Source organism: Erinaceus europaeus, chromosome 4 (assembly GCF_950295315.1).
Source record: "Erinaceus europaeus chromosome 4, mEriEur2.1, whole genome shotgun sequence".
Lineage (NCBI taxonomy): Eukaryota > Metazoa > Chordata > Mammalia > Eulipotyphla > Erinaceidae > Erinaceus > Erinaceus europaeus.
In genome coordinates this window covers 16,038,373-16,063,995 of record NC_080165.1, presented here as the reverse complement: position 1 = coordinate 16,063,995, position 25,623 = coordinate 16,038,373, and the positions used below count along the sequence as shown (strand labels likewise).

Sequence of the window (25,623 nt, the reverse complement as noted above, 5' to 3'; positions counted from 1 at the left end):
TAAGGAAAAGAATGTATCCAGGGAGCAGGTTATCGTGAATCACTAAAAATGATGGCGGTAGAGCTCTGAGAAAACACAGGTAAAACAGGCTGAAGCCATACAGCCAATGCAGAGTGAAACTGAAATATCCACTGGCTGTGTTGGAACAACTGTCAGGGAACAGGTGGGAAGTAGTAAATCAGGCCTGAGCAGTGGCCACTGTGTGAGGCTGAAGATCAGCAGGGGAGGGTTTTCTTCTTGGCTCTGGAGTTTGTGCAGCAAAGTCTTAGGGTGGAATCCAAGAGTCAGCTATTTCCAAGAGCAGCAGCGAAGGCGGCAGTGACAAGAGAAGGCTGTGTCCTGTGGGGTAACTACCTCGGCCACACTCCCCTCCACGGGCTTCTGTGTGCTCAACAATTAAGCACAAAGAGGAGTTAGGTGGCTCGTATTTGGAAATCTCTATAACTCAAGCTGTGAGAGGAGGCCCAGGAGGAGGAGCTGGACTCCCCGCCACAGGACCTCAGCGCTCATGCTGGGGATCCAGGCAGATGGCCATGTGCTCCTCCTGGTCATTAGCAAAAGGTCACAGGAAATTGACTGGAAACCTTGAGAACACTCCCCACACTGGGGACATGGTGGGGAGTTAACACAAGCCATTCTTGGGTTAACTTAGAATTTTTTAATTTCTTCCAGACACATAAAAGTAGAGGTGACCACAGGTGGCTAGATGCGAAAAGAGACTGTAATCTGGGGTGCAGGTGGCAAAGAGAAGTGGCCCTGTGTCAACAGCCCCAAAGGTCACTCTTCCTCTCTAGGTACCATGCCACCCCAACACGACTCCTTCCAGAGTGGCTCCTAGCACAGCTACCAAAGCAGTGGCATAGCCCGGCACTCCAGGGCAGCCTGCCTAGGACCCTACTTTGGCTGCACTTCTGCACTCCTACCCTCTTGGTTGATGGCAATCTGTCCTTCCACTCAAGGAATGAAGTCTTAAATTTGCGTTAAGCAGTTTATGCAGAGGAGGTTCAGCTTGTGAGGACCACAGGAAAAGCAAGTGCTGACACACTAGCAGGGTCCCAGTGGCCACCCAGCAACAGGGAAGCCTACTTTAAAGATGTCCTCCTGTGGGCAACGGAACAGAGGGAATCTGCAGATTCTGCAGCAAAAAGACAAAAGCCAGGGCCAGTAGGACCAGTGCAAGACGGAGGGCCAGCTTGCCAGGGCCACAGAGCACAGCGGGGCCAGATGCACTTGTCGTGCCTTCTTCAGGAGCCTGGGGGATGCACACCTGTGTGGGCCACACCTAGTGTTTGAGGCCGGCAGGCAAAGGTGGTTTTCCAACTCTGTGTCCCACTAACAGGCATGTTTGCAAACCAGCTGCGGGCTCCCTCTCAGCACTTCCGAAGCTCCCCCAGCAAGCACAGTGGGTGCCACCTCTCCTCCTATTCTTCCCAGGACCTGCTGGGTCCCTGTCCCCAGCTCACCACAGCAGGACAGACCAGTGACCACGGTTCCCAGAAGGCAGTAAGTGTATCCTTCTGCCTCCCTGCACAAGGAACAATTCAATTTACAGGATGTGATTTAAATCAGGAACCACAAAGACGCATGGCAGTAATTTTTCTACCAGTGTTGTATCCATATTTAACAGGCAATGTGAATTACTATTCTTGTACAGCCATTCCCTGCCGGCCTCTCAGGATGGCCAGGCTCCACATTCATCCAGGGCACAGCTCCCTGCAGAGCTCAACGCCTCCCCCTGGCTCCTGATACCAGGTCACCCCTCAAAACAGGAATCTCAGCCAGGATCAAGGCACTTTGCCTCCAGGGACTCATCCAACAAGCCCCTCATCTTTAACTTTCCATCCTGAGGCCGAGAGACTTAGGCAGTTCCTTATAGTCATGCTGAAAATAAAATATTCATGAGTGTATCGTTCTAAAGCTTAGCAAAAATGTGCCATGTTCCTTTCCCTCAATGTGACCGTTTGGGGGCTGCCAGCCTTTCTCACCTCAGACTCCTGCAGCTCAAGGCTCTGTATGCTGGCTGGGCAGCTCTAGTGGCCTTGCTCTAGGTGGGAGAGGACGCAGGGCTGGGCAGGGCAGGAGGGGTGGGTTGTCTCTGATTCCTGTCAGCTAAAACATGGAGAGGGCAAAGGAATGCCACAGCAGGGAGGCATTCTAAATATGAAGCCCTGTTCTACCTACCCCGAATCCTAGTCCACATCAGGGATCAAAGAGAACACTTATTCTCTTTGTTTCTTTTTCTAACTCTGTGTCCCACTAACAGGCATGTTTGCAAAAGAAAGGCAGAGCCTGGTCCCTCTTGCTGTGTCTCCTCTTCATTCTTCATGGAAGGTCATGGCTGTGGGTTTCTCCTGTCCATTCTCCTCCCACCACAACCAACATCTGCATTTCCAGGATACGTGGTCTCCACTATGCCCAGATCTCTCCTTCCCCCGAAGTTTCTGAAAAACCTGGCATGGGGCCTGGAAAATGGGAGGGGCATGGTCAGGGCCCATGGCACCAGAAAGAATGCAGATTGGGTGAGGGAGGAGTTCAAGGCTTCCCCTCTCTGGAAGTTCTCTAGCCTACAGAGCTGTTGTTGGCAGACAGTGACTGCCCCTCTCAGGTGCTATGAAAGAGTCAAGTAGCAGGTCTACCCCAAAGCTGGCAGCTTCTCAGTAAGGCTGGGCCGGGGCTCAGCACACAACAGGACCTCACTAAGGGGCCAGAGAACAGTACAAATACAGTGGAAGAAAAGGTTCACTGGCGACCCAGTGCATGCTGGTGGAAGGAGGACATAAGGTGAGGATAGGAATAGTGTGTAAACACCTATTGTGGGGAGATCAGAAATTATACCATGTGTCAACAACTGTATTATAAATCACACTTCCCTAGTATAATGACTTGAAAGAAAAGGGCCAATGCCACATGGATTCCTGATTAGGAAGAACTTGATATCCTGCCATATGGTGTGGGATCTGTATATACACTCCTTCAGGGTCTGCCTCACTTATCTAACACACAAGCTCAAGCCACACTCCTGTTGGGTCAACCGAGGACAGATCTAAGCAAAAAAAAAAAAATTAAAGGCTCAGTTATCTTGCCCCAACTCAAGAGAGTTCTGAAAGGCTATTTAAACTCCAGAGTTCATACTGGTTGGCTTCATCAGCTCTGTACCACAGGGCGACACCTTTCTCCAATTCTGTTTTCATTTTTCCTTTCAGGAGTGTTAATCCTAATGTGTATTCAGTTTTTCCACTTAGTTTTGAACTGGACTGCTTGAGTTTTACTGTGACGCTAAGCCATATCAGTTTCTTATATACTCTGGATATTTTCCTATCAGACACAAGATTTAGAAAAAATTTCTTTTATTCCCTAAGGATATCTTTTTATTGTGTCCATGGTCTCTTCTCTCTCTCTCTTTCTCTCTCTTTCTTTTGTAGACTTTCTTTTTTTCAGCTGAGTGTGACCACACTTCTTCATTTTTTGTGTTTGATGCCATTGGTTGTATGTCAGATACAAACAAGGATCGCCAAGACAATGTTTACAAGTCATCCCAGACCCTTTTGTCCAGGAATTTCATGGTTTCGGGACTTGCATTCAATTTCTTCATACACTTTGAGTTGCTCTTGTGTATTGTATGCTGCACCGTGGTCTCCTAGTCAAGATCTCAAGATGTCTGACTCCATGGGTGGCCAACACTATATTGTTTCTTCTCCAAAACAGAAGATTCCAGGTGCATCTGGGTGACAAGTCTAGCAGATGGAGACTTGTCTCAAGTGGCCTCCCCTAGGGCTCTGTTCTGGCTCCTACGCTATTTAATATTTACATCAATAACCTCCCAGAAACTTCTTCAAGGAAGTTCATCTACGCCGATGACATCTGCTGTGCAACTCAGGCATCCAAGTTTGACATCCTCGAGGAAACACTCACGAAAGACATGTCTCTGATATCTGATTACTGTAAAAAATGGCGACTAATCCCTAGCACTGCAAAAACGGTATCATCTGTTTTCCATCTACACCATGCCTCGGCCTCGCGTGAGTTTAATGTGCAGCTTGGCGATACGAGAATCCGGCATGAAGCCCAGCCAGTCTATCTTGGCGTTACTCTCGATCGCACTCTGTCATTTCACGAACATCTCATAAAAACTGCAGCAAAGGTGGGCGCGAGGAATAACATCATTGCAAGACTGGCCAGCTCCTCATGGGGCGCGAGCGCTTCCACACTACGATCATCATCTCTGGCATTATGCTATTCCACTGCAGAATACTGTGCCCCAGTATGGTTCCGTAGCCCCCATGTCCACTTGGTCGATTCCAAATTATATTCCTCCATGAGGATAATTTCTGGAACCATCCGTTCCACCCCGGTTCCATGGCTGCCAGTTCTTAGCAACATCGCCCCGCCAGATATTCGTCAGGATGCGGCATCATCTAAGTTCATTTCCCACGTCTACGCTCGACCGGACCTGCCAATATACGCAGATATCTTTGCCCACCCTGTCCAACGCTTGACGTCTCGTCACCCAATCTGGTCCCCTACGCCTACACTGAACTTATCTGTTCCAGACTCTTGGAAACAGAGTTGGCAGTCAGCTGAGGTAAAGAACAAACACCTCATCACAGACCCCTGCAAGCGTCAACCTGGCTTTGACCTAGCACGTTATGATTGGGCCCTCCTCAATCGCTATCGAACAGGCCATGGCCGGTGCACCGCTATGTTCCATCGCTGGGGAGCCAGAGACGACCCGAACTGCCCCTTGGCTCCAGACAGACTATGACCCACATAGTCAACGACTGCCACCTCTCCAGATTCAAAGGAGGTCTCGAAACTTTACATCAGGCTCAACCTGACGCTGTTGACTGGCTACGGAAGAAGGGCAAATGCTAGAAGAAGAAGTATGCTGATTTAATTCTTTTTCATGTGACTGTCCAAATACCATTTGTTGAAGAAACTTCCCTCTCCTTGCTGTATATTTTAAGCTCTCTTTTCATAAAGGAATCAACACTGTCTGTGGACCTGTGTCTGTTTTTCTTTCCTGTTCCATTATTTATGTGATATTGTATAATAATTACGTTATGTTTTAATGTATTGTTCTGTAATATGTTTTGAAATCTGAATTGTTATGTTATCTTAATACTTCATTCTCAAGATTTCTTAGGCTTTTGGATTCTTCTGTGATCGTACAAATATTTGAGTTGGTTTTTTTTCTATATGTCATGAAAATACCACTGAAATTGTGACAATAAATGAATTGAATCTATAGTTGCTTATCTTGCAATAGTAATTCTTCCAATTCATAAATACAGAATATCTTCCCCCCAAAAAATAAATATCTTGTATCTATAAAAAAAGAGAGAAAAGAAAAGAAAGAAGAAAGGAAGGAAAGAAGGAAGGAAGAAAAAGAGGAAAGGAAGGAAAGCAGCAAAAAAAAAAAAAAAAGCTCACTTGCTAACAGTGGAATTTCGTTGGGTGTGTGTCTTTAGTATTTAAAAAATGACTCTATAATCTCCTCTCAGAAAGTACATTGCCATCAAAAGAAACTTCAGAATTAGTGCAAATTCTTATCTGCTTTGACACAACCACAAACAGAGATGCTAAGAGCAGCAGCCCACCACTGTTTAGAGAGGGCCTGAGGCGCTGCTTCAGAAGGATGGACACAGGGAGACGGCTGAGTGACAAGTGTCTGGGTAGTCTGGGCCTTGGAACAGGTACTGCATTGAGGGTCTGTTCAAAAGCCAATAGCCAGTTAGGAGGATGGCATACTCTTGATTCACCCTCCCCCAAGACAGAATAGAACTGCTCTCCCTGCCTGCTGTCATACTTCGAAAAACTTGCCAGTTATTTTTACCAAATAACTTTCAGGGTTAGTCAAGGTTTTTCTTCTTTTTTTTTTTAATCTGTCAGAAATCTAGAAATTAGACAGCACAGTGACATGCACATTTAAACAGCTCTGACCAGTTCAGAGTTTCACCTCCAAAGAGAAGTGACACCACCCCAGCACAGGAGGCCCACTATGGAGGTTGCCAGGTGTCACAGCACCTCCCTAGGAACTGCCCCGTGCCAGGCAGCACCCAGATCAAATGTCCAATTTTCAGTATACAAGTCTTTCACTTCTTTGGTTAGGTTTATTCCTAGATATTTTACTGTCTTTGTTGCTATAGTAAAAGAAATTGATTTCTGGATTTTATCTTCTTCTAACTTAGTGTTTGCATAGAGGAATGCCAGACTTTTGTATATTAATTTTGTAGGATGACACCTTACTGTATTGCCTGATGATTTCCAAAAGCTTCTTGCTGGATTCTTTAGGTTTTTCAATGTATACTATCATGTCATCTGCAAATAGAGAGAGTTTTATTTCTTCTCTTCCAATCTGTATGCCTTTAATTCCTTGTTCCTGCTTAATTGCTATGGCAAGAACTTCCAAAACTATGTTGAATAGTAATGGTGATAGTGGGCAGTCCTGTCTAGTACTTGATCTCTTGAGGGGAAATGCTTCCAGTTTTTCACCATTGAGTATGGTGTTGGCTGTAGGTCAACACTATTTTCAGGAATTTTCCATCTAGTGCCATTTTCTATAGTGTTTCTATCATAAAGGGATGTTGTATTTTGTCGAAGGCTTTCTCTGCATCTATTGATATGACCATGTGGTTTATGGTCTTGGTATATTGATGTGGTGGATCACGTTGATTGATTTACGTATATTAAACCAACCTTGCAGCCCTGGGATAAACCCCACTTGGTTATGATGAATAATCTTTTTAATATACTGCTGTATCCAATTGGCTAGAATTTTGTTCAACATTTTAGCATCTATGTTCATCAGAGATATTGGTCTGTAGTTTTCTTTTTTGGTTGTGTCCCTGTCTGCTTTTGGTATCAGAGTGATGTTGACTTCATAGAAGCTGGCAGGGAGTATTCCAGTGTCTTCAATCTTCTGGAAGACTTTTAAGTCGAGGTATTAGTTCTTGTTTGAAGGTTTTGTAGAATTCATTTGTAAAACCATCTGGTCCAGGACTTTTATTCCTGGGAAGGTTTTTGATAACTGTTGCAATTTCATTAGCTATGATGGATTTGTTCATATTATCTAGTTCCTCTTTACTTAATTTTGGAAGTTCGTAAGGTATCTAGAAAATCATCCGTTTCTTCCAGGTTCTCTAGCTTAGTGGCATATAGTTGTTCACAGTAGCCTCACACGATATGTTGAATTTCTGCGGTGTCTGTTGTGATATCTCCTCTTTGATTTATGATCTGATTTATTTGGGTCTTCTCCCTTTTTTGTTTTGAGTCTGGCTAAAGGTCGGTCAATTTTGTTCACTCTTTTGAAGAACCAACATTTACTTTTGTTGATCTTTTGTATGGTTTTCTTATTTTCAATGTTATTGATTTCTGCCCTAACTTTAGTGATTTCTGTCCTTCTGCTTGCTTTAGGGTTTTGTTCTTCTTCTAGGTCTTTAAGGTGTGCAATCAGGCTATTTATTTGTGCTTTTTCTTGTTTCCTAATGTGTGCTTGTATGGTTATGAACTTCCCTCTCAGTACTGCCTTAGCTGTGTCCCAAATATTTTGATAGCTTTTGTCTTCATTTTCATTGAACTTGAAATATTTTGATTTATTCCTTTATTTCCTCTTTGACACAGTAGTTGTTAAATAGTGTACTGTTGAGCTTCCATATTTTGGGACTATTAATCATCTTTTGTTGATTGTTAAGTGTTAGTTTCATTCCACTGTGGTGTGAGAAGATGCTTGGGATGATTTCAATGCTCTTGAAGTTGCAGATTCTGTCTTTGTGGCCTAACATATAGTCTATCCTTGAGAATGACCCATGTGGACTTGAATAGAATATGTACTCCAGTTTCTTGGGGTGAATGAATCTGAAAATGTCCAATAGTTCTAATTTATCTATCTACTCATTTAGCTCCGTCATTACTTTATTGATTTTCTGTCTGAATAATCTGTCAAGTTGAGAGAGTGGGGTGTTAAAGTCCCCTACTATTACTGTTGCTGTTAATATATTGCTGTAGCTCTTTGAGTAGATATTTGGTGTATTTATATGGCTTCTCACTGGTTGCACAGATATTAATAACTGTTAAGTCCTCTTGACTGACTGATCCTCTGAGAATTAAGTAATGTCCATCTCTATCTTTTTAAATTTTATTTATTTTAAAGTCTATCGTGTCAGATATGAAAATAGCTGTTCCTGCCAATTTTTTGTGGGCCATTGGCTTGTATGGTAGTTTTCCATTCTTTCACTTTGAGTCTGTGTTTGTCTTGTTGAATTAGGTGGGTTTTCTGTAGATAGCATATTGTTGGGTTGTGTTTTCTGATGCATCTTCCTACCTTGTGCCTTTTAATAGCTGAATTCAGGCCATCGACATTTACTGATATCAAAGATTGAAGATATTTTAATGCCATTATTGTAGATTTGTAGAGTGTTCTGATATATAGCATATTTATGGTGGTCTGAGAGTTTACAGAAGACATTTCAAAACTTCTTTCAGGGTAGGCTTGGTGATAGTTAATTCTTTCAACTGTTGCTTGTCTGAGCAGGTTTTTATGCCTCCATATAGTCTGAATGACAGTATAGCAGGATACAGTAGTCTTGGCTGAAAGGTTTTCTCATTGAGCACTCAATAGATATCTTTCCATTCTCTTTTGGCCTGTAGTGTTTGTGTGGAGAAGTCTGCTGCTAACCTTATGGGTTTTCCTCTGTAGGTGACTCTTTGTTTTTCTCTTGCAGCCTTCAGGGTCCTTTCTTTATTCTTATTCCTTTCCATTCTAAATATGATGTGTCTTGGTGTCTTTAAGTCTGGGTTAATTCTTCTGGCACCCTCTGGGCTTCTTGAACCTTTATGGCTTTTATGTTGTCTAGACTAGAGAAGTCCTCAGCTATTATGTCCTGATGGAGGCTTTATTCCCCTCCCTCTCTTTCTTCCTCTGGTAAGCCAATAATGCGTACATTATTTCTTTTGAAGTCATTCCATAGGTCTCTGTTGTTGTTTTCAGTATCTTTTAATCTCTTTTTGAGATCTCTTACTTCTTTTTAGTTGTCTCTAATTTGTCCTCCATTTTGCTAATTGTTTTCAGCCTCATTGATTCTATTCTCTCTCCCCTCTACTGTTTTCTGGGGTTTATCTATTTTGTTACCCTGTTCTGATACTGTTTTAGCTTGTTCAGCTAGTTGCATTCTTAGCTCACTATTTCAGCTCTCTAATAGCCTTGAGATAATTAGTGTTTACTTCCAGAGTCTCATTTGTGGTTTCTGCATTTCTGATGACAATACTTTCAAACTCTTTACTCACTTCTGTGATTATTTCCTTAACTCGTGTTTGGATGTTGACCTCATTTTGTGCTTCAACCTTTGGGGGGCTTTTAGCTGGACTCTCATCCTGGTTCATTTCTCCAATATTTCTTCTTGTTGGTTTAACCATTCTATATAGTATGTTGTGAGGTCCCTCTCTCAATACTTTTCAAATTACTGATCACTCTTGCCTGGATTGACTTGTGTCTAATTAAGGTAATTAAAGTGTTCACAGTTGTGGAAATTGGCAGTTATTTCAATATTATTTTAATCCCTGAGATGGATCACAGAGGCTTTAAAAGCCTCTTTTTTTTTCTTTTTCTTCCCTGTAGGCTATGTGAGCCTGAGGGTGTTTAAGCTACAAGTAGGCTTCTTAGCTTAATCACTCACTCCTGAGCAAGAGATAAAGCAGGGTGGGGGAGAGATAATACAGTGGTTATGTAAAGAGACTCTTACACCCCAAGAATCCAAAGCTCCAGGCTCAATTCAGTTTCTCTGCCTGTGAGTTTCTAAACAAGTCCTGTTTATAGTCTGTAGGTTCTGAGGTTATTCACTATGTTCTCATCAGGAGAACAACATGGAAAGGTTCCCACCCCACAGTGTCACTGCTAGGCCACCAAGGTTTAGATCTTCTCCTGAGTTTCCTGGTCAGTTCTCTGTCCTCCAGTATCAGCACAGGCCTTCCCCCCTGCTGCTCCAGCCTCTGAGGGCAGTAGTAATGGGGACTCACAATTGCGTTTGGTGAGTCTTAGGGGAGTCCTCTCCTCCCTTCAGCCATCTTTGTGTTGGTAAAACAGACTAGAGGTGGTGCCTCAACAGGTAAACTGCCGGACTGTTACCAGCCACTTAATCTGTCCCTAGGCTCCTCTCTCTCCACGAGCCACACTTATTTGCACTCACCAGTGATTTGGTGGGTTCCTGAAGTCATTCTAGTCCTGCCTTGTGGTCCCAGATGATCTCCTTTAGTATTCCTAGTTGACCAGGGAGAGGAGAGGAGAGAAACACAGCTGCTGCTGCTCTGTAGCCCCGCCTCTGGTGAGAAGTCATCTTTTCTAGCACCTACGATGTACTTGGTGAAGGACCAGGCACATCCCTGTATTTCAAAGGGCTATGCTCACCACCACAGGCTTGCTCTACGTGAAGCCTTCCCAGCACCCAGTCACACCTGTGACCACTGCACTACAGCAGCAAAGCAGCTGTGGCAGCCCCAATGCCCACGAGCATAAGAGACCATCATACCCTGGATAGAAACATTTCACATAATCCTAACAGCAACCCCACCCAGAGCCTGGGTACAGATTTAAGGTCCCTGGAGTTCAAGAAGGAGATTTATCCATGGGGGTGGTCAGGGAAGAGCCTAATCAATTTTTCCTTACAAGATCCAATCTCAGCGGGTCACACATGAGCAGAGTGTCAACGGAACAAACTTAAAAAAAAACGCCTTGGAGGGGGCTGGGTGGTGGTGCACCCGGTTAAACATATGTATTACCATGTGCAAGGACCAGGGTTCAAACTCCCCACCTTCAAGGGGGAACGCTTCATGAGCAGTGAAGCAGGTTTGCAGTTATTCCCCCCCCCCCATATATATACCCCCTCTCCCTCTCTCAATTTCTCTCTGTCCTAATCTAACAAAAATATAAAGAAATAAAGGATAAAGTGGCCTTTGGGAGCAGTGGCTTCATAGTCCAGGCATCAAGCCCCAGTGATAACACTGGTGGCAATGAAAATATAAAAAGATGATAATGAACCATCTTGGTGGAGCTTTTGGTCCATTCCCTTCAGCATGGCGCTGTGGGGGATAGGGGATAATGGCAGGAACCAGCCGGGCGCCTGTCCAGGCTGCATAAGCCCCTGAGAAGGACACTCTGAAGTACATGATAAAGTAGCCTGGCTCAGTACTTAAATGGCCAGTATGGCATGTGACTTACTAAGACCCTACATGAATGACCAGGATTGTACTTAAATGGCCCACCTGAACCCAGGGAGACAAGCTCCAAGTTTCACCTGATGAGATTTACAATTAGTCTGTGAGGAATAGAGATTAAAGGTGTACTTTGGGACATGGGCAGTGGAAGTGCCTTAATTAAAATTCACATGGCCTTTGGAAAAGAATTAATAAATGCCTTAAGTCAAAAAGAAGCCATCTTGACAGGCTCACCTGGCCAAAGGGAATTTTTCCTCCAAAGTCAGCAGTTTGTAGGAAATGTAAAGCCCAAGGATTCCCTCTGTACTGTCCCTGTCCTCTGAGAGGAGAGGAGCCACCTCACCATGGTATAAGGGTGAGGTGCGCACGGCACCAGTGATGAGAAGACCTCAGTGGAAGCCACAAGATTCCAGGACAGGAAGTGACTGGCACTTAGAGAATTTGGCTCTACCGTCCCCTCAGATATGCCCCAGCAGCTCTCTCTCTGTATCACAGTCCTGAAGAAGAGGTTCCATAGGAGCTCCCCACCCTGCAGGGCACCTCCCTGCTTTCCCGAGAGCACCCCAGCCCCACCCCCACCACATACACACACACACACACACACACACACACACACACACACACACACACACACACACACACACACACACTCGGTCTCCCTCTCTACTTTACAGACACACTTCACGAAGTTAGTCGGTCACCTGCCTGGCCCCTTCTCTTACCACCAGGGCCCAGTCCACCATTGCCTCCACACATGGATTTTTTGGGGGAGTGGGTGGAGGGGCTGACTGCCTTCACAACGGCAGTGCACTGATACTGTCACACAAATTAAATTCACCAACACTGAAAATTCAGCTCTTAAGCCCCAAGTTACATTTCTCCAGCGCTGAATAACCACATGTGGCTAGAGAGTGCCTAACCAGTATCCATGTCATCCTAGAACCTTCTACTAAATGGAGCAGCTCTGGGACCTCGTAGTCTCAGGTCCTGCGACCCCACAGACCTCAGTTTCCCTTATTCTCCCTGGAGTGCCCTCCTTCTCATTCTCCCCCTCCTTCTCCTGTTCCCATACACCAAGCTGGGCCACTCCTTTCTCCCCTCCTCTAAGCCATCCCATTAACACCACTGTACTAAGGCAGAATATTCAGTTCTGTGGTATGTATCCCCCCAACACACACACACTTCACTACTTCTTCACCTGTTCACTGAGCCATACTGTGGACTATTGTGAATAAGGGTGTGAGTCACCTCTTTGGGATGATTCCATTTCCTTTTGGCCAAACAAATTCAGTAAAGTTGCAGGATAAAAAAAAAAAAATCAATATACAAAGATCAATTGCATTTCTATACACCAATAATGAACTATCAGAAAGAGAAATTAAGACAACAATCCCATTACAATTGCATCAAACAAAATAAAATACTTAGGAATAAATTAGCCAAGGAAGTGAAATATCTGTGTGCTGAAAAACCATAAAGAAAGAAAGAAATTGAAGGCGACACAAACAAATGGAAAGTTATTCCGTGCTCATGGATCGGAAGAATTAATATTGTAGAAATACCCACACTACCCAAAAGATCTTCCAATGCAGTGCAGTCCCTATCAAAATTCCAATGGCATTTTTCATAGAAATAGAAAGACAATCCTAAAATATATATATATAAGGAAACACAGAACACTCTGAATAGCTAAAGTAATCTTGAGTTGGTTGGCACTCTAAAGTCCTTTAGAAAAAAAAGATATTACACACCAGAAAACAGTTTGGTCAGCTGCCTTACAGAACTCATAAAGGGACAACACCCTGTTAGCAGCCTGCATTTGACACCCTCTGGGGCCATCTGCCTGCTCCCCAACCAGGACCCTTCTGACAGACTCCAACAAGAATGCCTCCTGGTAACATCTACATGAGTCTGGCATGTTTGCTGAAACCAGCTCACCAACACTGATGCATTGTGGTTAAACAAGTCCACGCACCATATGGATCATCTCGGTTTAAGCTCCTTCCACTTGCTGTGTTGGAATGTCATATCCAGGATGTCATCGCACGTCCTTAGGCTTCTTTGGGCTGTGACAGTGTCTCACACTGTTTTAGGTTTTGAGATCCAACGGTTTTGAGGGATATTGGTCAGGAATGCTGTTGCATGTCACAGGGCTGGGACTGCCTGGTACTATTTCCAGGGTTAGACAGGGTCCTAGGCTGGGGGCAGGGGAGTTGACAGAGGGGCAGTGTCTTCTCGTCCTTTCATTTCAGGGCTACATGTTATTAGCAGGGCTGTGGGCACTGCGCATGTCTGTGGTATTGACCTCGGTTACCTGACTGAGGTGTATCTGCCTCTTACTGTCTTCCCTTTTCCATCCTGTCCACTTTGAAAGGAAGTCACCATGTGCAGCCCACACTGAGGGGTGAGGAATGCTGCCCACCTCCCTGAGAGTGGATAACTACATAGATTACTTGGAACTCGTCTGCCCAGACAACTTGTCTCCTCCGCGGTGTTGATCTACCAATTTAAGGATATATTTCTCTTAGTTTGGCTCCACAGGTATTTATCGGATGCGGTGGGTTATGATGTGATTCTGCTCTCTTTGGCGGGCCACTCTGCTCTAGTGTTGGACATCCAGGGTTCATGTGGTTGGCATGGCCCCATCCTGGTGGGTGAGTGAGTATCTCCTTCTCTCAGGCACCACAGGAGACTCAGTTCCTGTACTCCCTGTTCCACCCAGAGAGCCATCTTTCCTCTGATTAGAGGAGAGTGCTAGATGCTGGGGGTATTCCCTGTCACTGAGTACCATTTATTCTCTTTCTTTCAATTAGGAAGTCAGGGGTTGCATGTGTGCGTATTGGCCTGTATGTCTGAACACACATTTATAAATGACTCTGTGAAACTCTGAGATCAGGAAATCCCCAGGAATAACTGGGATTGTTCCTGGGATCTCTGGCCATAACTCCTCTCCCCCGGGCTCAGACAGAGACTCGAGGCCACCCGTCACCACTGCTTGCTCTCTTCAGCATTGGCAGCTATAAAAGCAGGTTCAGCTGCCTCTCAGATCCTAGACTATTCCCTCACTCAGCATTACTATAGGACTCTGTTTTTTTTTTTTTGGGGGGGGGGTCAGGGATTGTTCCTGGGGCTTCAATACTTTACACAAACTCTTTTTTCAACAGAAAGAGAGACAGAGAGGGGAAAGACATCACAGCACCAAAGCTTCCTCAGTGTGGTAGGAGACAGGCTCTAACCTGGGCTGCACTGGTGGCAGAGCAAGTGTACTATCCAGGTGAGCTATTTTTGCCAGCACCTGCAGGACTGATTTAAAATGCGGCTTTCAGGTCAGCAACAGAACAAGGTGCTTCTGCCATGGGCATGACCCAGTTTAAGCCAAGCCAACTACTGCACTGGAAAAAGTTCAGTGCTGAGTCCCCACCCCCACCGGCAAAAAGGCCAGAGTGGCCAAGTCCTAGTGACAATAAAAGAAACAAATAAACTAATTTTTTAAATTATCTTTCTTCTCACTCTCCTCTCAATAGCAGCCCCCAGCTCCCCGACTTCATTCTCTCCACAGTTGCTCTTTGCACCTGGCCTTGAGCCGCGCTTCGGCCTCAGGTCCACGTCTCTGTATGCTCATCATCTTTCCCTCAGACGTGTAAATGGACCTGGCTGGCTCCGTGTCCTCCAAAGGTCCACCCCAAGACTTGAGCCCAGCAGGTGCCCGCATTAATTTCTAGAATGAACGGAAACCTGGAGGAAGGGCTAAAGACACTGACCAGAGGCCAGGAGAGTCCCCACCTCCTACATGCATCTCCTGCCAGGGCTTTTTTGGGGATGTAGCCGTCAGCTGGGCCTCCATGGCAGTGGTGACTGTGATATAGGACCCTCTCAGATGGCACCTCTAGGGGCTCTCTGACCTTGAACACAACAGCTTTAACTCTAAACTGATACAAAGGACAAGAGAGCCCCTGCCAGTCCAGTCAACCTCCAATTCCACCTTCTTGCTGACAGTGAGCCCTGGCAAGGCATTCACATGAAGCAACTTGGGGAGGGAGCAATCATAGCTACGCTCCAACCTCCGTCCACAGAGAGACTCCTGAGGGGCACATATGAGTCCCACCTCAGGGCCGCTGGCAGCCATGAGAGGAAGGGCAGGCTTTGTGAGGCAGGGAGCCCCACCCAGGGGCTTTGGGCTTGCTCAGCATTCTGTGGGGGCACACCTCTGCTCATCAGCCAGTGGCACCTCCCAGAGACAGACAGACAGACATCCTGCTCACTTGGAGGTCATGCAGTCTCAGTGCCAGCAGAGCTCTGAGGTCCCGCCCAGTGTCATCCTCCCAGAAGGACATCCAGAGCAGAAAAGAGCCACCGTGAGCTTGCCTTTTATGAAAGCAGCTGCCAGTCAGGACAGTGACCCCCCCACCCCCACCCCCAATCCCAGGCACTAGGTGGCTACTTCAGAAGCAGAGAAGAGTAGGATCATCCCATACTCATCTTTATCTTTCTGGCTTAGCTCACTTAACATAATTCCTTCTACCTCTGTATATTTCCTCCAGTCCTGGAACCTCTGGGGGGGGGGGCACACTTTCCGCCAATCCCAACCTAATCAATGCAATGAGTACCATCTCAGCTTGCTTCACTCCAGACTGTGTCCAGAAACTTCAGGTGTGGAATGACAACTGTTGGAGAATTATACAGATGCAGGTTTTGCCACTCCCTGCGATTCCTCACTGTCGTATGCTTTACATTGGTTTGTTCTAGCCCTCCCCCGCCAAGAGTATTGGATGAGTCCTGTTAATTTCACTGGCCTGCTTGGCCCCGCCCCAAGGAACCCCGGGAGAGGGTTCCTGAGTTCGAGGGTGACAGAGTAAGAGAGTTCCAGAGTTTCAGAGTACGAGAGTTCGAGAGTTCCTGAGTTCGAGAGTTTCAGGGTTCCAGAGTAAGAGAGAGAGTGCTTGCACCGCCGCAAAGAGACAGCAGAGTTCTGTTTGGTGATTAGTTTGTCTTAGTTTATGAATCGTTGTTCCTGAATAAAGAAATACAGCTTCCCTGCCCAGCCGTTGTCTCTGCGTCTCTGTTACCCGCCGTGAAGCAAGCCCGGCCAGCTGGAGCCTTCCGAAAATTTTAACAACACCTCACAGTGCCCTTTTCAACCAATCCTGTCCCGACACGTCACTCCTGGTGGTTGCCCAATAAAGCACTCCCACTTTCTCTCTCTCTCTCTCTCTCTCTCTCTCTCTCTCGCTTGCCCGGTGGTGAGGTAGCGGGGACGGCCATATTTTTCGGCTGACTCCACGTGGCCTGAGCCCCCCCTCCTGATCCAATAATAATGATTTGTGCACCCCATTTGCTCCGGACCTCCTCTCTCTCTTCTCCGCGGCACAGCCTGACAGACAACCCTTCAGCTTCATTACTTAGGTGAGGACCTTCCTTTCATAGTATTCTCTAATTCCAGTCCAGGCAGTTCACTTCCTAACAAAGTCCCAAAACCTAGATATAGACCAGGTCCCCTGAGATAGAGCATATGTTCACACATAACCATAAACTAGGGCAAAATATATACCTGAAAACAAAAGTACACAATAGTCTGCAGTGAGTACCCCCCTACACTTCATCTGCACTATTCCAGCCTTTAGGTCCGTAATTGTTCAACAGTTTGTTTGGCTTTGTATGTTAACTCTCTTTTCAGCCACCAGGTTCCAGATGCCAGCATGATGCCAACCAGACTTCCTTGGACAGACGACCCCACCAATGAATCCTGGAGCTCCGCTTCCCCAGAGCCCCACCCTATTAGGGAAAAAGAGAGGCAGGCTGAGAGTATGGATCCACCTGCCAACTCCCATGTTCTGGGGGGAAGCAATTCCAGAAGGCAAACCTTCCACCTTTTGCATCCCACAATGACCTTAGGTCCATACTCCCAGAGGGATAAAGAATAGGAAAGCTATCAGGGGAGGGGATGGGATATGGAGATCTGCTGGTGGGAACTATGTGGAGTTGTACCCCTCTTATCCTATGGTGTTAATGTCTCCTTTTTTAAATAAGTAAATAAAAAAATTTAAAAAAAGAAAAAGCAGAGAGCAGAAGCCCAGCTCAGCACAAGACTGCCCAAAAGCCAAGACATGGAAGGCCACTTTTTTTTTTCCTATTCACACAGTGCCGGCTCTTGCTCTCCAGCAGGGGTCCCGGGCCTCTGCCAGGTCCCTACATGGCAAGTTTGTAGGAAGAGAAGCCAAGATGAGCGAACCGGTGAAGAACGCAGACACTACCTGCACTGAACTGGCCACACCAGTGAGTTTCGGGACTGGGGACCTCAGCTCTAAGGCGGCAAGCTAACAGCGTGAGAGACCAGCTCCACCTGCGAGCCTGGTCGCACAGAGTGCAAGTCCATTCCTGGGCCTCCACTGAAGGAAGCAAAAGACAAAGCTGGTGACCCTGCCTTGTGGAGGCTTTTCTGGGAACTGCACCCCAATTCTGCACCCCTAATGGCATCCTGACTCCACCACAGAAGTCTACCATCAGCTCCACTTCTAGCAGGGAACAAGCTATGTGGCCAGGTAGCAGCAGGAGACACCCCCCTTTTGTGTGGGCTACTTTGGAATTGTTTCTGCCTTTTAAGTACCTTTTCTCCTGTTGAGATAATGTGCCTCATTCATTGTGTGCCATTATCTAATTTAGGGCCAGAAACAGAGTAAATGCTTATCAAGAACCTTTTGTTGACATATATCCCAAGAGGATTTCTAGCCCCTTGTAAGGGGTTAAAAAGTTACTGAAACCTGTAATGGCCCAGCTAATAAACACCTCAGTTTAGAGGAGAGTAATCACCCAATTGCTATCCCATGATTACTATGTATTTTCATTGCCAAAAGATGCAATACAATTTCATGGTTACTTGGGCCTGTAACATAAAAATACCCCCAATTTTTAAGATATGAAAAGGTTTATGACTGGGGTACTGTCAGTTCAAGAGTGAGCCCAGGATACAAATGAGTCAATTCATGATGAAATTTAATTTCAGGAAAATTAACTCAATAAAGATGCCACAACCGTGCTTAAAGTTTTAATACCTATTAGGAGTTTTAGCAAAGTGAGGCAGGCCCACGGACGAGCAGATTCATTTCCTGACTCCTCAAACTGTGATCGACTTAATACCTAATTTATTCATAATGGGGACAGTGTTACAAGAACTCTGTGTAATGAGGGAGGGGGCAGGGTCTTGAACAGCCTAACCCATCACAAGCAGAAAGCATGCACAATTTACAGGATATTAATTTTTTTTTTTCAACAGCACTGGGCTCACGGCCACTTGGACCAAGCAACGCAGGGTAAAGCTTTATGTCCTGACAGGTGCTTGTGGCAGGAAATTCTGAAACTGTCACTCCTATAAAACACAATCCAAGGGCAGTGGGGGGGCTGGGGGTGGGGTGGGTGTGTGGGTGTACTCTACGAGTTTCCGTGCAGTCATGATTTCTGTGGTACCCTCATTAAAATATGTAGGCAGACTTTGACTTAGTACACTTTACAGATATCATGTTTCTCCCTCTGTCTCTCTCTTGTCTTCCTCTCCCCCCTCCTCCCTCCCTGTCTCACTTTCTCTCCTCACAAAGAGAAGGGTCATCACCCAGGGTCCTAGTCAGGGAATCCTAGGCTTCCCACACAGACATGATGGGTCTAGACGTCTTGCAGATCCCTCTCTCCACTGTCACTAATCATCTCTATCAGGAACAATATAATGGACCCCTCTGTGAGCCCCTCAATGGGCTCACAGGACTTTGCCCTCAAGGTGGATCAACAATGGTAGGGACTGCCCCATTCTCGGAAGGGAGCTTGGTCCCAAATCCTCTACCACTTGAGGAAGATAGGTCCAGTAATGAGTGCAGCCTAGAATGTTCCCAGCTATGACCACAGAATGTGAGCTCAGACCTACAGGGATGCGGAGTTTACATAGGCTCCTGCACTGAATATGAGCCCCAGATCAACTCAATGGGGTTTACAGTTAATGGTATTTATATACTTTTCCCATATTTGGGAGCTACTCTCTTCCCTGATCCTGCTTTCTAGTTCTTTTTTCAATTATGACACCATCTCCCCAGGCAGTACCTTTGGTCCACCTGCATGTTAGCTGTCAGGATCAGGCAAAGATTAGTAAAGTCATGGGCCCCTTGGAATAGACCTAAAATAGACCTACTAGCTTTTTCCAAAATGGAGACCCCACATCTCATCTGCTATATTCTTGCCTTTAGGTCCTGACTATTAAATCATCTGCTCTGCTTTCTATCTTAATTCTTTCTCACCAAGTTGCAGATGCTACCATGATGCCAACCTGACTTCCATGGGTAGACAACCCCACCAGTGTGTCCTGGAGCCCCGCCTCCCCAGAACCCCCCCCCCCCCACTAGGGAAAGAAAGAGATAGGTTGGGAGTATGGATCAACCTGCCAAGGACCACGTTCAGCAGAGAAGCAATTACAGAAGCCAGACCTTCCACCTTCTGCACCTCATAATGATCCTGGGGCCATGTTCCCAGAGGAATAAAGAAGAGAAAAGCTTTCAAGGGAAGGGAGAGGATACGGAGTTCTGGCATTGGGAATGTTGTGGAATTGAACCCCTCTTATCCTATGGTCTTGTCAATATTTTTTATTTTATAAATAAATTTTAAAATGAAAAAGTGAAGGGTCTGGGCAACACTGACTGAGCGAGTCCATTAGTGCCGTTTTCCCAGCAGCCTGTGTTCACTTCCTGTCTCTGTGTCACATTTCATTAAGGTGTCAACGTTTTTTTAAAGACTCCATACCATTGCTCAGGCAATAAACTACAACAAAGTGTGAATGTAACTTTCATAAGTTATATTTGGGAGACAAAGATTCCTGTGACTCACTTTACAGTGTGATGTTTGTTTTACTGTGAGGGTACTGGACCAAACCCATGATATTTCTGAGGTACTTGCAGAGGTCAAACAGGGTTTCAGAGCCACAGAACTCACACAGGGTACAGGCTGGGTCAGGAACAAGACTTGAGCTTGCAGTTGCTGACAGATCACATGACAACAAGCATGGAGGAAGGGGAGAGCAGGCCTGGGCCTCAGGAGCCAGGACTCTCCATCCTGTGAGACACACCACAGAGACCAAGTACTCCCTGGAGAAGGGAGGCTGGGCAGGTCAGAAGGGGGACAGACGCTCTTGGGTGCTGGTGCTGGTGCCCATGCTCTGACCTGGGACTGAGGCAACTTAAAGGTCTGCTGCCTGGAAACTGAGTTGCCAGCTTATTGGGCAGCGCCCCTTGTCCAGAGCCCCAGAGAGTTTGACAGCCAGGACACTGAAAACTCTGCCTCTCAGAGTCAACACTGAAAAGCAGCCTCCGAAGGGATTCATCCCGTGCCTGCTCTCTGCCTGTGAGGATGGGAGGCTGGCACGTAGCCCCCGCAGCATGGCCTCAGCTTCAGCAAACATCTCCAATAAAATGAAAAGGTGCTAGAATAAGCAACGGGACACTCCTGGGAACAAAGGTGCTTTGTTCCAGAAAACTCAATCTCCTGAAGAAATGAATTCCATCAAAACTGGTGGAGAGGAGAAAATTTTATATCGCACTGAATCCGTCAGTGGTTTTTAAAATCTTTATTAGAACTAACTCGAAGCGCAGACAACATGTTAGTCCTGGGTGTGAATGGCTTTGGCAGATGTGACTCGAATTAGCTAGAGTTACAAACGTTCCTCTCCAGACCCCCAGGACCCCTGAGTGAGTGAGCGTGGGGACACATTGCATATGCCCTGAATGACATTCTGCAGTCCAGAAAGTTCTCTCCCTAGTTTTACATCTATTCAGATGATAAGAGCACTGGAAATGGACTTTTTAAAAGACAGCATTTCAATTGAGAGGACATCTAGCAAACTCACGTGACTTGGCTGGATACCCGGGGGCGCCCACGGGAAGGAGGGCAGGACAGCTCACCTGGTAGGTGTCCCACAGGCGGACTGTGCAGCGAAGGGGCACCTCCCTCATCAGCAAGTTGTTCATCCATCGGAAGGCAAACTGCAGGTACCTCACCTCGTGCTGGTCCAGGTGCCGATGGACTTGCTCTACAGGAAACAGACGGAGGTGAGGTCAGTGAGGGGGTGTGGCGGGAGGTGACAGTCACCACAGGGGTCTCCAGACTGAAGGCAGATGTGGTCTTCATCACCGTGCTTGTTACAGCACTGGCCCTCTCTCAGCTTCTACTTGACTTTCCCATCAGAACCTTCTGGGTGTGTGTGTGTTTAATCAGCTTTCTAAAAGTTTCTGCCTTGCCAGACACAAACCAGCGTGGGAACTCCTCAAGGGCCAAATTATAACTGGAATCAGTACCTTGTAAGCCACAGAGCCCGAAGGAGAGAGGCCCCGGCCTGTCACATTCACATGGGGCCCCTACTCCAGGAGGGGTGGTCTAATCCAGATGTGCCTGGGCTTAGAGAGGCAAAAGACCCTCCAGAACAACACCTCAGGGCCCTTTACTGACAGGAACCAGCAAGCTTCCCTGCTTGTCACCTCAAGGCACAGGACCCTCAGGGGTGAGGGCTCTCAAGACGCCTGAGGATTTCATAGTCCACAGTTTGCAGGGCACTAGCCAACAGAACAAAGACAGGACTTCTAAAACGAAGACCTTGATCACCCTCAAGTCTAATCCACCCCAATGTCGAGTGTTCTCAGAAGGCCGCAGGTGGCTGACAGAACTCCATCACCCAACAATAATGCCCACCACTCCTGCCATGGCCTCCAGCTCAGGACAGCAATGCTACTCAGGTGCCTGACATCTCAGAGTCCTCTGCCACCCACAGCTGTCAGCTCTGCTTCATCCGGGAGCATGTGAAAGTCAAGTGGGCCGAGCCCTGGGAAGGCGGCTGCATGCACTCTCACTAGCAAAGTGCTTTCACCTTGCACTGGCTTCAGCACAAGGCGGGCCCTGCCTTCCAAGATGTGAATGCTCAGGAGCAGTCCAGTGCCCAAGTCACTGCCTTCCTCCAGCTCCTGGGAATATGCAAGGTGCAACTGGGAAGCGTCCAGGGGACAATCGAGCAGAGGGGCACTATGCAATGCAACAACATTCTTTTTGAAGAGCTTGAAGACTTATTTCTAACCTGAAATTCCCAGTGGCTATAAGGGTAAATCTCGGGGGAGTCCCAGAAGCCCCAAGTAGCTTCAACTGCATTGATATGGGGTGTGGGCCAATGTGATACTCCTGTAGGGTGTGCCTTGAGAAACCTGCAGCTAAGAAAATCACTGAGCACACTGCGCAGGGTTCCTTTACAAAGAGCTTCCACACACACAATGCTGGCAGTTTGGGGACAAGTAGACAAAAAGGCAGTGACAGCAACAGAGATGGTCATTCTTGAGACCAGAGGTGCCCTGGAAGAGGAAATCCAACATGAGCACAATTTCCAGGCCCACCAGTTGAGCCCTGGTCCCATGGTCCTGCCCAACCTGCTGCCCACAGCACTGCACAAAGACTATTGTGCCAGGAGCTGGCATCCCGAGGCTCTGGACCTCTCATGCCAGTCACCAGCAATGGCACTTCCAAGCCCCATCAGACAGAAGCAGCAGCGGAAGCATCACACTCTTCATAGACAGAAAGAAGAGTGACTCACTTTGCTAACTTGGACTTGAGTGACTATTTCACTGATGACAAGCTATCTCCACTTTCTGGGCTTCATAAAGGAGAGGCTGTGGTCTTGGGGGTAGATAGCATAATGGTTATACAGAGACTCGCATGCCTGTGGCTCCAAGGTCCTAGGTTCAATCTCCCATACTACCATAAACTAGAGCTGAGCAGTGCTCTGGTTAAAAAAAAAAAAAAAAAAAAAGTATGCCAGAGGGTTAGGAAATAGGAAAGCTATCAAGGGATGGGATCTGGAGTTCTGATGATGGGAACTGTTTGGAGTTGTACCCCTCTTATCCTATGGTTTTGTCAGTGTTTCATTTTTATAAATAAAATAAAAAATAAAAAAATATGAAGGGCTGTGGATTGGGATTCCAGCAGGAGTCAGAGCTGTGGGTGGGCTTTTCCCAGCAGTGACCCCTGTCTAGGGCTGGACCTGCCTAGGCATTTGCTAAATAGCAGAACACTACCTGGAGCCTACAAATAGGTAGCCCAGACAGGGCCGAAGTGAGGGAGCTAGCTGCCTGTCCTGAGTCGCAGCTAACGCATCCCCACTGCCTCCAGGTGCACGTGGCCTGCAGCACTTCCAGCCTCATTTAGGAGGCCATCTAGAAAGTGACTAACAGCTCTATGAGTGCCCAGCAGGTACACAGACTCTCTCTCACAGAAACTGGCAAGCAAATGCATTTGGAAAATTAAACACATATTTCTTTTTTAAAATAATTTATTTATTCCCTTTTGTTGCCCTTGTTTTTCTATTATTGTAGTTATTATTGATGTCATTATTGTTGGATAGGACAGAAAGAAATGGAGAGAGGTGGGGAAGACAGAGAAGGGGAGAGAAAGACAGACACCTGCAGGCCTGCTCCACCGCTTGTGAAGCGACTCCCCTGCAGGTGGGGAGCTGGAGGCTCAAACCGGGATCCTTAAGTCCTTGCTTTGTGCCACCTGCACTTAACCTGCTGTGCTACTGCCCGACTTCATAAACACATGTTTCTAAGAACATCTGTGATGGGTAGAAACAAACAAAACAGAGTGCAATGTAGCCCCTTCTCTTCTATAAGGGCACTGTGCCTGGGCCCAGCCTGTAAAGATGGGCAGGCTAGCTCTTGGCCCTCCTACCAGGTGCTGACAAAGGCAACCCAAGCCAGGCACAATGTGATGCCCTGCTGCCCTGGACCAGCCACCCCCTGGATGGCTCCTGATCTGGGCACCCTCACCCTGTAAGGGGAAGCAGGCTAAGTGACCTGTCTAAAGGTAGATATGAGGCAACAGACAACACAAGGCAGGATTCATGGGTGCCCCCTCCTGTGTTCTGAGATGACCCCACGCCACCAGTTGCTCACATGAACTTGTCCTGAGGGACTGGGGCCAGCACCTGGGCGCAGAGTCACTGTGCTCTGCAGAGCCGGCCACATGGGAAAGCACCAGGCACAGAAAGAACTAGAAATCTAGACACAATGCCCCAGCCCTTGACACAGGCTAACGGCCCCCACCCACAGGCCCCTTCCAGGAAGGTTCACCCGGGCCCTCCAGTCTTATAGTCTGAGAAAGCGAGGTAATAAGAGGAGGCTGAGAGACGTCAACCTTGAGCCTCAGAGCCGTCTGCTCCGGCAGAATCACTGGTGTGTTTAGAGTCCTGGTGCTTGACCTTCACTTAGCTCAGCAGGCCCTGGAGCATGAGCGAGAAGGGAAGGGACAGAATCCCCACCCATGGGGTGAAATGAACACAGGCGCTGGAGGTGATGCCTGACCTTGGTGAAGCACCAGGGCCCAGTTGCCCCACGGCTGAGCGGCTTAGCTGGACTCAGGCCAACAGAAGCAGCCTTCCTAGAACTGGCCGTCTCTCACTGCTCGTGGCTTCTCCGGAAAGGAGTGATCAAGAGTGATCAAGTGGCCATCCACCAGCTCTCCCACCACCTTCTGATGCGCATAACAAATTTCTGGCCGGGCTTCCTCCTCCTATTTTGAATATGCTGAAAAATGGACTCCTAAACTCCAGGCATTACTTTCAATTTATATATATCAGAGCTGCGAATGTATATGCTGAAATGATTCATTTTTCCTATTTTATAAGTAATTGTGAGCAGATGGTCTTTCACTGATAAAAGGTAATTTAGTTAGCAATATTTCTAATTTTGAAATTTCCATTTCACTGGAAATAAGAGTGTACATATAATAAGTGATGAGGCAGATGTAATTATTGTCATCTTTCAGGATGGAGAGAACTTCACAAAGCCCTCTGCGGTAGGCGCATGCGCTGTGACAATTGTGAAGTCAAAGGACGGCACTTGTCACACTGATGCAGGGGAGACATCTCAGTGTGCAGGGCACTTTCCTCAGCTCTTTCTTTCTTTCTTTTTTATTATTTTTTTCTCACATCCTGGTACCTGATTTTATTTCATTCATCTGGGCACTCAAGATGTATATACTTGTCTCTTATGATTTTTTATTTATTTACTAATGAGAAAGATAGAAGGAGAAAAAGAATCACACATCACTCTGGTACATGTGCTGCTGGGGATCGAACGCAGGACCTCATGCTTGGGAGTCCAATGCTTTATCCACTGTGCCTCCTCCCGGACCAAACCTCAACACTTGGAACAGCAGATCCACAGACTGAGCATCCTGCTGGAATGTCCTGTCGCCTTAACTAAAAATAAAATTAAATCAGGCAGATGCACTGTATCCTAGAATTTATGCTAAAAAGATAATATATCCATATTCCATTTACTTCGATAAAACACACACACACATATGCACAGAGCTTATGCAGGGTCAGACACTACTTACTTTCTTTGCCCAAAG

The 25,623-nt window shown here is 46.6% G+C and overlaps 1 protein-coding gene across 1 annotated transcript in view; it reads right to left on the bottom strand.

The window, feature by feature from the left end:
• Positions 1 to 25,623, bottom strand: part of TBC1D22A (TBC1 domain family member 22A) — a 407,894-nt gene that overhangs the window by 107,257 nt on the left and 275,014 nt on the right. The window contains exon 11 of the mRNA XM_007522464.3: positions 21,135 to 21,262. Within this exon, the coding sequence (XP_007522526.1) occupies positions 21,135 to 21,262 (128 nt within the window). The remainder of the gene's footprint in view (positions 1 to 21,134; positions 21,263 to 25,623) is intronic.